The 12953-nt window shown below is 40.3% G+C and overlaps 1 protein-coding gene across 1 annotated transcript in view; it reads left to right on the top strand.

Annotated features, from left to right (window-relative positions):
- Positions 1-12953, top strand: part of LOC109875452 (BMP/retinoic acid-inducible neural-specific protein 3-like) — a 90101-nt gene that overhangs the window by 42261 nt on the left and 34887 nt on the right. Inside the window, exons 3-4 of the mRNA XM_031809705.1 lie at positions 8997-9187; positions 10501-10682. Coding sequence (XP_031665565.1) covers positions 8997-9187; positions 10501-10682 — 373 coding nt within the window. The remainder of the gene's footprint in view (positions 1-8996; positions 9188-10500; positions 10683-12953) is intronic.

Here is a 12953-nt window from a genome sequence, read left to right as displayed (position 1 = left end):
GCAACATTTCCTGTATGACCTGGGGTTGTATGGTTAGGATGGTCTGTCCTCTATCTCTGATTTGGATCAGGCCCTTAAATGTTTTACCTCTCTGATTAACTCTGTAGATACAGTTGAAGTTGGAAGTTTACATACATTTAGGTTGGAGTCTTTAAAACTAATTATTCAACCACTCCAAAAATTTCTTGATAACAAACTATAGTTTTGGCATGTCGGTTATGACATCTACTTTGTGCATGACACAAGTACTTTTTCCAACAATTGTTTACAGACACATTATTTCACTTATAATTCACTGTATCACAATTCCAGTGGGTCAAAAGTTTACATGCATTAAATTGACTGAGCCTTTAAACAGCTTGGAAAATTCCAGAAAGTGATGTCATGGCTTTAGAAGCTTCTGATAGGCTATTTGACATCATTCGAGTCAATTGGAGGTGTCCCTATGGATGTATTTCAAGGCCTACCTTCAAACTCAGTGCCTCTTTGCTTGACATCATGGGAAAATCAAAAGAAATCAGCCAAGACCTCAGATTTCTTTTTAAATTTGACCTCCACAAGTCTGGTTCATCCTTGTGAGCAATTTCCAAATGCCTGAAGGTACCACGTTCATCTGAACAAACAATAGTATGCAAATATAAACACCGTGGGACAACGCAGCCATCATACCGCTCAGGAAGGAGACGCGTTGTCTCCTAGAGATGAACGTACTTTGGTGCAAAAATGCAAATTAATCACAGAACAATAGCAAAGGACCTTGTGAAGATGCAGGAGGACAATAGTATCAATATCCACAGTAAAACGAGTCCGATATCGACGTTGAAAGGTCGCTCAGCAAGGAAGAAGCCACGGCTCCATATCCGCCAGGAAAAAAACTGTCTACGGTTTGCAACTGCACATGGGACAAAGATCGTACTTTTTGGAGAAATGTCCTCTGCTCTGATGAAATACAAATAGAACTGTTTGGCCATAATGACCATCGTTATGTTTGGAGGAAAAAGGGGGAGGCTTGCAAGCCAAAGAACACCATCTCAACCGTGAGGCACGGGGGTGGAAGCATCATGTTGAAGGAGTGCTTTGCTGCAGGAGGGACTGGTGCACTTCACAAAATAGATGGCATCATGAGGTAGAAAAATTATGTGGATATATTGAAGCAACATCTCAAGACATCAGTCAGGAAGTTAAAGCTTGGTCGCAAATGGGTCTTCCAAACGGACCATGACCACAAACATACTTCCAAATTTGTGGCAAAATGGCTTAAGGACAACAAAGTCAAGGTATTGGAGTGGCAATCACAAAGCCCTGACCTCACTCCTATAGAAAATGTGTGGGCAGAAATGAAAAAGCGTCTGAGAGCAAGGAGGCCTACAAACCTGACTCAGTTACACCAGCTCTTTCAGGAGGAATGGGCCAAAATTCACCCAACTTATTGTGGGAAGCTTGTAAGAAGGCTACCCGAAACTTTTGACTCAAGTTAAACAATTTAAAGGCAATGCTACCAATTACTAATTGAGTGTATGTCAACTTCTGACCCACTGGGAATGTGATGAAAAGCTGAAATAAATCATTCTCTCTACTATTATTCTGACATTTCACCTTCTTAAAATAAAGTGGTGATCCTAACTTTTTAAGAGGATTAAATGTCAGGAATTGTGAAAAACGGAGTTTAAATGTATTTGGCTGAGGCGTATGTAAACTTCTGACTTCTATGCCTTATAATATAAGAGATTAAGGACAGATCTAACTCACAGTTCAGTCCTTCAGACATTTTAAGAATACATGTCTTACTCTGGTTAGAAAAGCAACGTTAACATAATTAATGAATTGTGTATCTGAGAGTTGTGGAAACCAGCTAAAATCTGGACTTTTTTTTTAACACCACCCCCTCATTGCCCCAGCATGTTATAACAGTTGTCCTATAACAGACAACAATGACATGTGTGGTGCTTTTAATAACCATTTTGCCTCAGCTGACCATCTATTTGAAATAAATCGTTTCTGAAAATACCTCAATACATCTTTTATTCACTTCTAAACAAATAGCAGAGAATGATGCACTTTCAGGCACTTACTTTTTTTAAAGAATGAAGTGCCTTGCAAAAAAACTGTCACTTCATTCCTTTCTACTGCAGCTTTCTGCCCCCGTCATTGTAGAACTGTTGACCCACATTTTGTTTTTAACAATTGCTTCTGGTGCTATTCCTAAAATCTGTAAGGCGGCGCATGCCCTCCCCCTTTATCCTTCTGACCTGGATAACTACCGCCCAATCTCTAAACTATCTTGCCTTGCAAAAATATTAGAATCACTGGCAAACTCTCAGCTAAGAACTTTTTAACATCAAATGATATTCTTAATGTGTACCACTCTGGTTTTAGACCTGGACATAGCTACGCTTGTCTTAAATGAAAAAATAAATTGCTGTCATATTTATCGATCTGTCCAAGGCCTTGGATACTCTCGACCATCCCCTACTCATTCAAAGGTTGTCTGTAATGGGCATCGACCAGGCATCTTGCATCTGTCAGACAGGACACAATATGTGCTTTCTGATGGTTTTAAGTCAAATTACCTCAATATTACTAAAGGTGTCGCGCAGGGGTCAATTTTGGGACCTGTCCTCTTTATTATTTATATAAATATTCTAACATTCATCTGTATGCATATGACACTATTATGTACGCTATTGCCACTACAGCTGACCAGGCTAGGTAGGACCTGCAATCTGATTGTGTTGCCTTGCAGAAGTCCTTGTTGATTTAAAATTGGTACTTAATGCGGAAAAAACTAAATGTATTTTGTTTTCTAATTTTCTTAGAAATATTTCAGATGGCTTACGTATTTTTTCATTGGATGGTTCTTTAATCGAGCTGGTTCCTGCATATAAATATCTGTGTATTTGACAATAAATTGACATTTAAAAACATACGTATGAGCTAGTTAAGAAGCTGAGATTTAAAGGTAGTCTTCTTTTATAGAAATAGATCATGCCTCTCCCTAAACAGCAGGATTCAGATTGTACAGTGAACTTTCCTGACGGTTCTTGACTATGGGGACAGAATGTATCAGAATGCATTAGCCACTGCTCTTAACCCTTTGGATGCCGTCTACCATAGTGCCCTTTGCTTTATCACAGGTGACCGTTTTAACACAAATCACAGCATCCTACATCAGAAGGTTGGCTGGTCCTCAGAAATGTCCATTGGGTCACTGCATTACTCCCTCTTTGTTTACTAAGTTCTACTACACAAGCTTACCACCTACCTAGTGTAACTTTGTTGTTGAATTTTGAAACAAGTTACAAAACACATTCAAAGGGTTGGTTAACTCTTGAGGTTCTTTGGGTCTCCACAGAATTAAGGAAAATCCGCTTGTATTTTTATGCGTCCCACTGCTGTAACAATTTGCAGATCTCATTAAAATTGGATGTTGGGACCTAGTAGCTGAGAAAGGTAACTGTTGTTTATGATTGTTTTAGTTTTTTGCCTATGTTATACTGAGCAAAAATATAAACGCAACATGCAACAATTTCAAAGATTTTACTGAGCTACAGTCAATTGAAATAAATTATTTAGGCGCTAATCTATGGATTTCACATGACTAGAGAGCATAGACACACCCACTTGGGAGCTAGGTCCACCCACTGTGGAGCCGGGCCCGGCCAATCAGAATAATTTTTTCCCCACAAAAGGGCTTAAATCAAATCAAATTTTATTTGTCACATACACATAGTTAGCAGATGTTAATGCGAGTGTAGCGAAATGCTTGTGCTTCTAGTTCCGACAATGCAGTAATAACCAATGAGTAATCTAACCTAATAATTTCACAACAGCTACCTTTTTTTTTACACTTTACAAGTGTAAGGTAATGAAGAATATGTACATAAAAATGTATGAATGAGATGGTACAGAAGGGCATAGGCAAGATGCAGTAGATGGTATTGGGTAGAGTAAGTACATATGAGACGAGTAATGTAAGGTATGTAAACATAAAAGTGGCATTGTTTAAAGTGGCTAGTGATACATGTTTTACATAAAGATGGCAAGATGCAGTAGATGGTATAGAGTACAGTACAGTGCCTTGCGAAAGTATTCGGCCCCCTTGAACTTTGCGACCTTTTGCCACATTTCAGGCTTCAAACATAAAGATATAAAACTGTATTTTTTTTGTGAAGAATCAACAACAAGTGGGACACAATCATGAAGTGGAACGACATTTATTGGATATTTCAAACTTTTTTAACAAATCAAAAACTGAAAAATTGGGTGTGCAAAATTATTCAGCCCCTTTACTTTCAGTGCAGCAAACTCTCTCCAGAAGTTCAGTGAGGATCTCTGAATGATCCAATGTTGACCTAAATGACTAATGATGATAAATACAATCCACCTGTGTGTAATCAAGTCTCCGTATAAATGCACCTGCACTGTGATAGTCTCAGAGGTCCGTTGAAATCGCAGAGAGCATCATGAAGAACAAGGAACACACCAGGCAGGTCCGAGATACTGTTGTGAAGAATTTTAAAGCCGGATTTGGATACAAAAAGATTTCCCAAGCTTTAAACATCTCAAGGAGCACCGTGCAAGCGATAATATTGAAATGGAAGGAGTATCAGACCACTGCAAATCTACCAAGACCCTTCCCTCTAAACTTTCAGCTCATACAAGGAGAAGACTGATCAGAGATGCAGCCAAGAGGCCCATGATCACTCTGGATGAACTGCAGAGATCTACAGCTGAGGTGGGAGACTCTGTCCATAGGACAACAATCAGTCGTATATTGCACAAATCTGGCCTTTATGGAAGAGTGGCAAGAAGAAAGCCATTTCTTAAAGATATCCATAAAAAGTGTAGTTTAAAGTTTGCCACAAGCCACCTGGGAGACACACCAAACATGTGGAAGAAGGTGCTCTGGTCAGATGAAACCAAAATTGAACTTTTTGGCAACAATGCAAAACGTTAGTTTGGCGTAAAAGCAACACAGCTCATCACCCTGAACACAACATCCCCACTGTCAAACATGGTGGTGGCAGCATCATGGTTTGGGCCTGCTTTTCTTCAGCAGGGACAGGGAAGATGGTTAAAATTGATGGGAAGATGGATGGAGCCAAATACAGGACCATTCTGGAAGAAAACCTAATGGAGTCTGCAAAAGACCTGAGACTGGGACGGAGATTTGTCTTCCAACAAGACAATGATCCAAAACATAAAGCAAAATCTACAATGGAATGGTTCAAAAATAAACATATCCAGGTGTTAGAATGGCCAAGTCAAAGTCCAGACCTGAATCCAATCGAGAATCTGTGGAAAGAACTGAAAACTGCTGTTCACAAATGCTCTCCATCCAACCTCATTGAGCTCGAGCTGTTTTTCAAGGAGGAATGGGAAAGAATTTCAGTCTCTCGATGTGCAAAACTGATAGACATACCCCAAGCGACTTACAGCTGTAATCGCAGCAAAAGGTGGCCTAACAAAGTATTAACTTAAGGGGGCTGAATAATTTTGCACGCCCAATTTTTCAGTTTTTGATTTGTTAAAAAAGTTTGAAATATCCAATAAATGTCGTTCCACTTCATGATTGTGTCCCACTTGTTGTTGATTCTTCACAAAAAAATACAGTTTTATAACTTTATGTTTGAAGCCTGAAATGTGGCAAAAGGTCGCAAAGTTCAAGGGGGCCGAATACTTGGTGGCCCTCTTGAAGCATGTGGGAACAACAGACGGTGATAAGGATTGATTGAATATGTCCGTAAACACACCAGCCAGCTGGTCTGCGCATGCCCTGAGGACACGGCTGGGTTATGCCGTGTGGGCCTGCAGCCGTGCGAGGATTAACACGTTTAAATGTTTTACTCATGTCGGCTGCAGTGAAGGAGAGTCTGCAGGTTTTGGTCACGGGCCATGTCAGTGGCACTGTATTGTCCCCAAAGCGAGCAAAGAAGTTGTTTAGTTTCTGTCTATAAGCTGGAAGCAACAAAATCGAGTCATGGTCAGCTTATCCGAAAGGAGGGCGGGGGAGGGCCTTATATGCGTATAATTAGGGACAGAAAAAAAACCTCCTAAAAATACTCCCCTCAGACGATCCCACAGGTGAAGAAGCCGGATGTGGAGGTCTTAAGCTACATGTGGTCTGAGGTTGTGACGCCGGGTGGATGTACTGCCAAATTCTCTAAAATGACATGGTCGGGAAAAGAACATTAAATTATCTGGCAACAGATCAGTTGGACATTCCTGCAGTCAGCATGCCAATTTCACAATACTTCAAAACTGTGTGCAATTGGTGGGGTGTTGTGGGGCAAAACTGCACATTTTACAGTGCCCTTTTACAATGCTCACTAACAGGGATGTAAAAATTTTTTTTTAACAATTTTGCTAAATAATATTTTTGTATGCATGGAATATTTCTAGGATCTTTTTATTTCAGGTCATGAAAAATGTGAGCAACACTTCAGACATCCCGTATTCAGACATACGGGAACTATTCCACATTTTGTTTTACATTACAGCCTTATTCCAAAATGTATTTAAAAAGAAATCATCATCAATCTAAACACAATAACCCATAATGAAAAGCAAAAAGCAAAAACAGTTTATTTTTTTGGTGCAAATGTATACGTTTTTTTTTATACCTTACTTACATGAGAATTCAGACATGAGACTCAAAATTGAGCTCAGGTAAATCCTGTATCCATTGATCATCCTTGAGAAGTTTCTACAACTTGATTGGAGTACAACTGGTAAATTCAATTAATTGGGCATGATTTGGAAAGGCACACACCTGTATTTATAATGTCCCACAGTTGACAGAGCAAAAACCATGTCAGGAGGTCAAATGAATTGTCCGTAGAGCTCCGAGACAGGATTGTGTCGATGCACAGATCTGAGGAAGGGTACCAATAAAATTCTACAGAATTGATTATCCCAAGAACACAGTGCCCTTCATCATTCTTAAATGGAAGAAGTTTGGAACCCCCAAGACTCTTCCTAGAGCTGGTCGGTTGGCCAAACTGTGCAATCGGGGAAGAAGAGCCTTGGTCAGGGAGGTGACCAAGAACCCGATGCTCACTATGACAGAGCTCCAGAGTTCCTTTGTGGAGATGGGTGAACCTTCCAGAAGGACAACCATCTCTGCAGCACTCCACCAATCAGGCCTTTATGGTAGAGTGGCCAGATGGAAGCCACTCCTCAATAAAAGGCACATGAAAGCCTGCTTGGACTTTGCCAAAAGGCACCTAAAGGACTCTCAGACTTTGAGAAACAAGATTCTCTGGTATGATGAAACCAAGATGGAACTCTTTGGCCTGAATGCCAAGCATCATGTCTGGAGTAAACCTGGCACCATTCCTACGGTGAAGCATGGTGGTGGTAGCATCATGCTGTGGGGATGTCTTTCAGCGGCAGGGACTGGGAGACTAGTCAGAATGGAGGGAAATATATGAACAGAACAAAGTGAAGAGAGATCCTTGATGAAAACCTGTTCCAGAGTGCTCAGGATCTCAGGTTGGAGCAAAGGTTCACCTTCCTACAGAACAACGACCCTAAGCACACAGCCAAGAAAACGCAGGAGTGGCTTTGGGACAAGTCTCTGAATGTCCTTGAGTGGCCCAGCCAGAGGCTAGATTTGAACCCGATCGAACATCTCTGGAGAGACCTGAAAATAGCTGTGCAGAGACTCTCGGTCGCAGTGTGGACTCCCTGTTAAAGTAAAGGTTAAATAAAGGCTAATATATACTGAAAGCAGCTGTTGTGATCTAGGTTAAATCCATACATACTGTACAGTTGGTTACATTTTGTATGGATTTAGGCTTCCTCATGCAAGCATGCTTTATGAATACATTTTCAAAATCACGCCCTCAACGCAGGTGTGGAATACATTCTCATCTGCAAGATCTGATACATACAGAGAGATCCAGACGATGTTATTAACTTATTAAACATGATCTTCTACGTTGTAACTGAAACTAACTTAGGGGTAACACTCATAGAAATAGAATGAATCACTCTAATTATATGGTGATATGTTTCACAAACACGTACAAGTAGAAGCCATGGAACAAATGAGAAACATAGTGGAATGTTAAAACAGTGGTAATATCCAGGTGCTCTGTTGTTATCGAATGGGGAATGGAGTAGAGGTGTAGAGAGTTTTGGCTTAAATAATTCCCTACAATCCTGCAGAGCTGCAGGTGCAGTCAGCTTGTTCTAAAGCCCTGTAATTAAGAGCATCTATCATCATTAGCACTGGTACGGTCAGCCAATGCTTTTTACAATTAACTCCTCGAAATCCCCATGGAAGAAAAGTAATGCTCTGTTCACAACCTCTGTCATCACAAATTTTTCAGTCAAGACAACATCATCCAAAGCTAATGGGCAGCATCTCATGGTCTTTGCACATTATAGGCAAAGACTTGTATGATAATGTGATGTAAGATTTGAGGTTTACTTTGGATGCTTGGATTATCCCCATCAACATTGGCTTGCTATTGCTTCGTATCCCTCAAAATTATTCCAAAGACCGGTGTTTTTTTAATGGTTTTGAAAGAAATGTTTGTGTACACTACTGCACATTTTTACAGAAATTGAACTGTAGAGTTTGTTCTTAAAGTCTTTGAAATTGTGCAAACCATACTTAGTACTAAATAACAGTATGCAATTATACTTTAATTATTATACTTACATGGTATGGTACTACCAATGTTATTCCTGTGGCAAAATGCCTATATATTGTAAGGTTGGACTAAATATGTTTTCTATACTTTCTTTCATTGAATAATGATCAAACATTTTCCATGTTGTGTACTGTATGTTGTCAAATAACTTTAAATGTATTTGATGTCTATACCATTCATTCACATCTCCTGTAACATCAAGCTAGATTTTCTGCTGATATTTGCATTCCTCACATAAGTATCAGCCAATGAAATGACCCAAACACCATGAATCAGATGGATTAAAAAAAATTCCCATGGTTCACTTGAATTGAGATCAGTTTGTTGTTGCAGGGAATTCAGCCATTGGAAAGTGAACAGCTTGGCTACAGAGAAGAGGGACTTTTTTAAGGCACCCTTGCCGCTGGCGCCGGAGTTTCTACGCAACCTGAGGTTGCTGGGCCGAAGACCAAGTCTGCAGCAGATCCACGAGAACTTGATCAAGAAATATGGAACTCACTTTTTGGTGTCTGCTACGCTAGGAGGTAAGCAGCTTCACATACACCTACTCAGTGGCACTTAGCTTTAGGCTTTGTGGCTAAGGGATGTTGTTAGTTACTCATCTTAGTCTGTTCTCAAAATTGCTTCGGTGTAATTTCATCTCCTCAGATATTGATCATGTTGACTGCTTTAAAACAAACCAAAAATTACTCATACTGTATATATTTAGTCTGCTCATGATATCACTGTTGACAGGGCGACAGGTAGCATAGTGGGGCAGTAACAAAAAGGTTGCTGGTTTGAATCCCTGAGCAGGCAAGATGGAAAAATCTGCCGTTTTGCCCTAAAGCAAGGCAGTTAACCCCCAATAACGACTGCTGCCCGGGCGCCGATGACATTGATTAAGGCGGAAGTCCCATTTTGTTTGAATACATTCACTTGTACAACTGACTAGGTATCCCCATACCAGTAATTTACATCGATCAAAATTTAATTTTTACTATTCAAATTAAGTTAATGTTAATAAATATGGTCAGTCATTCTCTGTTAGTATGGACGAAGTCTGCTTTGTTGATTTGGCAATCCATGATTGAAGTAATGCTGAATACATGAGGGAAATTCCAAGTTATGCACATAGTTTGAGATATTGAATGCTCTTCTCCCCCTAGCATCTAAAAAAACTATTGGACAAACAGTCCTGTTTGTGGTCTCTAAACATTTGCTATGACATCAACCAGAATACTACTACATCTGATGATATGTACGCACTAATTATGATGCCACTTAATGGTGGATATATGAACTGAAGTTACAGAGTCGAAGTGACAAGAAAGATGAATGCAGTGGAAAAGCCATACTGAGCTCTTGTAATTACCGGCTCAAACAAAAGGGATGGGACTATACACTGCATGCTAATGAGATAATTGCAAATAGCAACGCACACATTCTTATGCTGGGTGCTGATGGTATCTCATAGCCCCAAGGTAGAAGAGAGCTAAGCACGCTGTCTGGTCTAGCAGAATCATGTGAATACTATAGTGTTCTTTTGAAAAGTCTGGGTTTTCATACAAGACAGAGATAGACCTTCATAATCTGTCTGCAGTCTATGAGCTTTTGTCTGAATGCCTCAGTTAATTCCTTTCATGGACGATAATGGCACCCATTACTCTCAACAAGTATTAAAACTTTCGGTGTCATTATGATTAAAGTGACCCAGTTTTTGCAGTTGTTCTTCTTTTTTTAAGGACCATGTGTAACTTTGATTGAATATCCCTCTGGGATTTTTTTTCTCTTCTATTCTATTGTCTTCTATTCTATTGTCTTCTATTCTATTGTCTTCTATTCTATCTTTCTACAGGAGAAGAATCGTTGACAATCTTCCTGGATAAGCAGAAGCTCAGTAAGAAATCGGTGGGACAAGGAAACAGCTCTGTGGTCTCCCTGGAAGTATTGCATCAGTTGGCTGCCTCTTATTTCACAGACCGCGAGAGCACCTTGAGACGACTTCACCACCTACAGATAGCCACCTCCGCCATAAAGGTAGATCAACTGCTACTCTCAAGGACACTCAGTCATTGAAGCATCCAGTTTCTTTTCTGAATATGTTTGTTTAGTTTGACATGGAACTATACATGGAACTTGTATTTAGCAGGTTTATTTTTTATGTGAAACAAAATGAAGGTAGGCTACTGAGACCTTTGGCATTGAGAATTTGTTCTGTCTGTCTCTAATACAATGCTTAAGGTCGCATGGGTAATGTTTTGTTGCTTAGCAGCTAACTACTTAGTTCCAAACATACACTCTAAAAGGCAGGATTATCATCTGCATGTATTCAGTACTGCTGTATCATGATGACAGGAGGTGAGTGGGTGGACAGGGCTTGCTTTAAACTCATTGAAATAACAAAATTAATTTAACACAGGACTGTAAGATTTCACAACTTTTCACCTTGATTAAAAAAAACGTATTCTGAACATTTGGGACTTGGCCATGATTTTGGATATATGCTTATATTTGACATTTTAGTAATTTAGCAGACGGTCTTATCCAGAGCGATATTAGTGCATTCATCTTAAGATAGCTAGGTAAGACAACAACATATCACCATCCTAGGAAGTACATTTACGCAGACGTGGGATTTATTTAAAATACTCTTTAAAGAGAGGTAGGGTTTTAGACGTTGTCAGAAGATGGGCAGGGACTCCTTTGTCCTGATGTTAGGGAGGAGCTTGTTCCACCTTTGGGGTGCCAAGACAGAGAAAGTCGAGCATTGACAGTTTGAACGGGAACTGCCCAGTGCCAAGACATCAGATGTGCAGGGTAGGGAGAGGCAGTTCCCTTTGCTGCTCTGTAGGTAAGCACCAGGGACTTGAAAATGATGCAAGCTTAAAGGAAGCCAGTGGAGTGTGCGGAGGAGCGGGGTGACGAGGGAGAAATTGGGAAGACCGAACACCAGGCGTGCTGTGACGTTCTGGATAAGTTGCAGCCAAAACAGGGTTGCAGTACTCTGAATAGGAGATGACTAGAACCTAGAACTAGAACACTTCCTACAGATGTTGTAGAGCATGAACCTTTCAGGAGTGAGTCAAGAGAAAAGAGGAGAGGGCCTAGAACCAAGCCTTGGTGGGCATTAGTAGTAATAACATGTGGTGCAGACACAGATCCTCTTCGCACCACCTGGTAGGAGTGACCTGCTGTGTAGGATGCAATCCAGAAGTGTGCAAAGAATGCACATTCCATGCAGCCCTGCGAGGGTGGAGAGGAGGATACAACCAAATCAAATCAAATGCCCTGAATACAACAGGTGTAGAGCTTACAGTGAAATTCCTACTTACAAGCCCTCTTAAGGATCTCTACAGATCGGTGTCCCAAGTAACAAGAACATTTCCCAGGGCATAGACATATCTGATATTGGCAGAAAACTTAAATTCTTGTTAATCTAACTGCACTGTCCAATTTACAGTAGCTATTACAGTGAAATAATACCATGCTATTGTTTGAGGAGAGTGCACAGTTATGAACTTGAAAAGTTATTAATAAACCAATTAGGCACATTTGGGCAGTCTTGACACAACATTTTGAACAGAAATACAATGGTTCATTGGATCAGTCTAAAACTTTGCACATACACTGCTGCCATCTAGTGGCCAAATGTTAAATTGCGCCTGGGCTGAAATAATACATTATGGCCTCTCTCTCGCATTTCAAAGATGATGGTACAAAAACAAATACAAAACTTTTATTTGTCTTTGTATTATCTTTTACCAGATCGAATGTGTTATATTCTCCTACATTCATTTCACATTTCCACAAACTTCAAAGTGTTTCCTTTCAGGTCCTGAGCTAAAGGCAGTTATATTTGGGTATGTCATTTTAGGCAAAAATTGAAAAACAGGGGCAGATCCTTAAGAGGCCAGTGATCTGATGGTTCAGGGTGTCGAAGGCAGCAGATATACATTACATTATCAAAAGTATGTGGACACATACTCGCTGGTTGAACATTCATTCCAAAACCATGGTAATTAATATGGAGTTGGTCCCACCTTTGCTGCTATAACAGCCTCCACTCTTCTGGGAAGGCTTTTGAATAAATGTTGGAACATTGTTGCGGGGACTTGCTTCCATTCAGCCAATTCCTCCCAAAGGTGTTCGATGGGGTTGAGGTCAGAGCCCTGTGCAGGCCAGTCAAGTTCTTCCACACCAATCTTGACAAACCATTTCTGTATGGACCTCGCTTTGTGCATTTCCCTTCACTGGAATTAAGGGGCCTAGCCCGAACCATGAAAAACAGCCCCAGACCATTATTCCTCC

Source organism: Oncorhynchus kisutch, linkage group LG30 (assembly GCF_002021735.2).
Source record: "Oncorhynchus kisutch isolate 150728-3 linkage group LG30, Okis_V2, whole genome shotgun sequence".
Classification (NCBI taxonomy): domain Eukaryota; kingdom Metazoa; phylum Chordata; class Actinopteri; order Salmoniformes; family Salmonidae; genus Oncorhynchus; species Oncorhynchus kisutch.
Note: the sequence above shows the minus strand (reverse complement) of the source record. Positions and strands in the feature narration are given on the sequence as shown.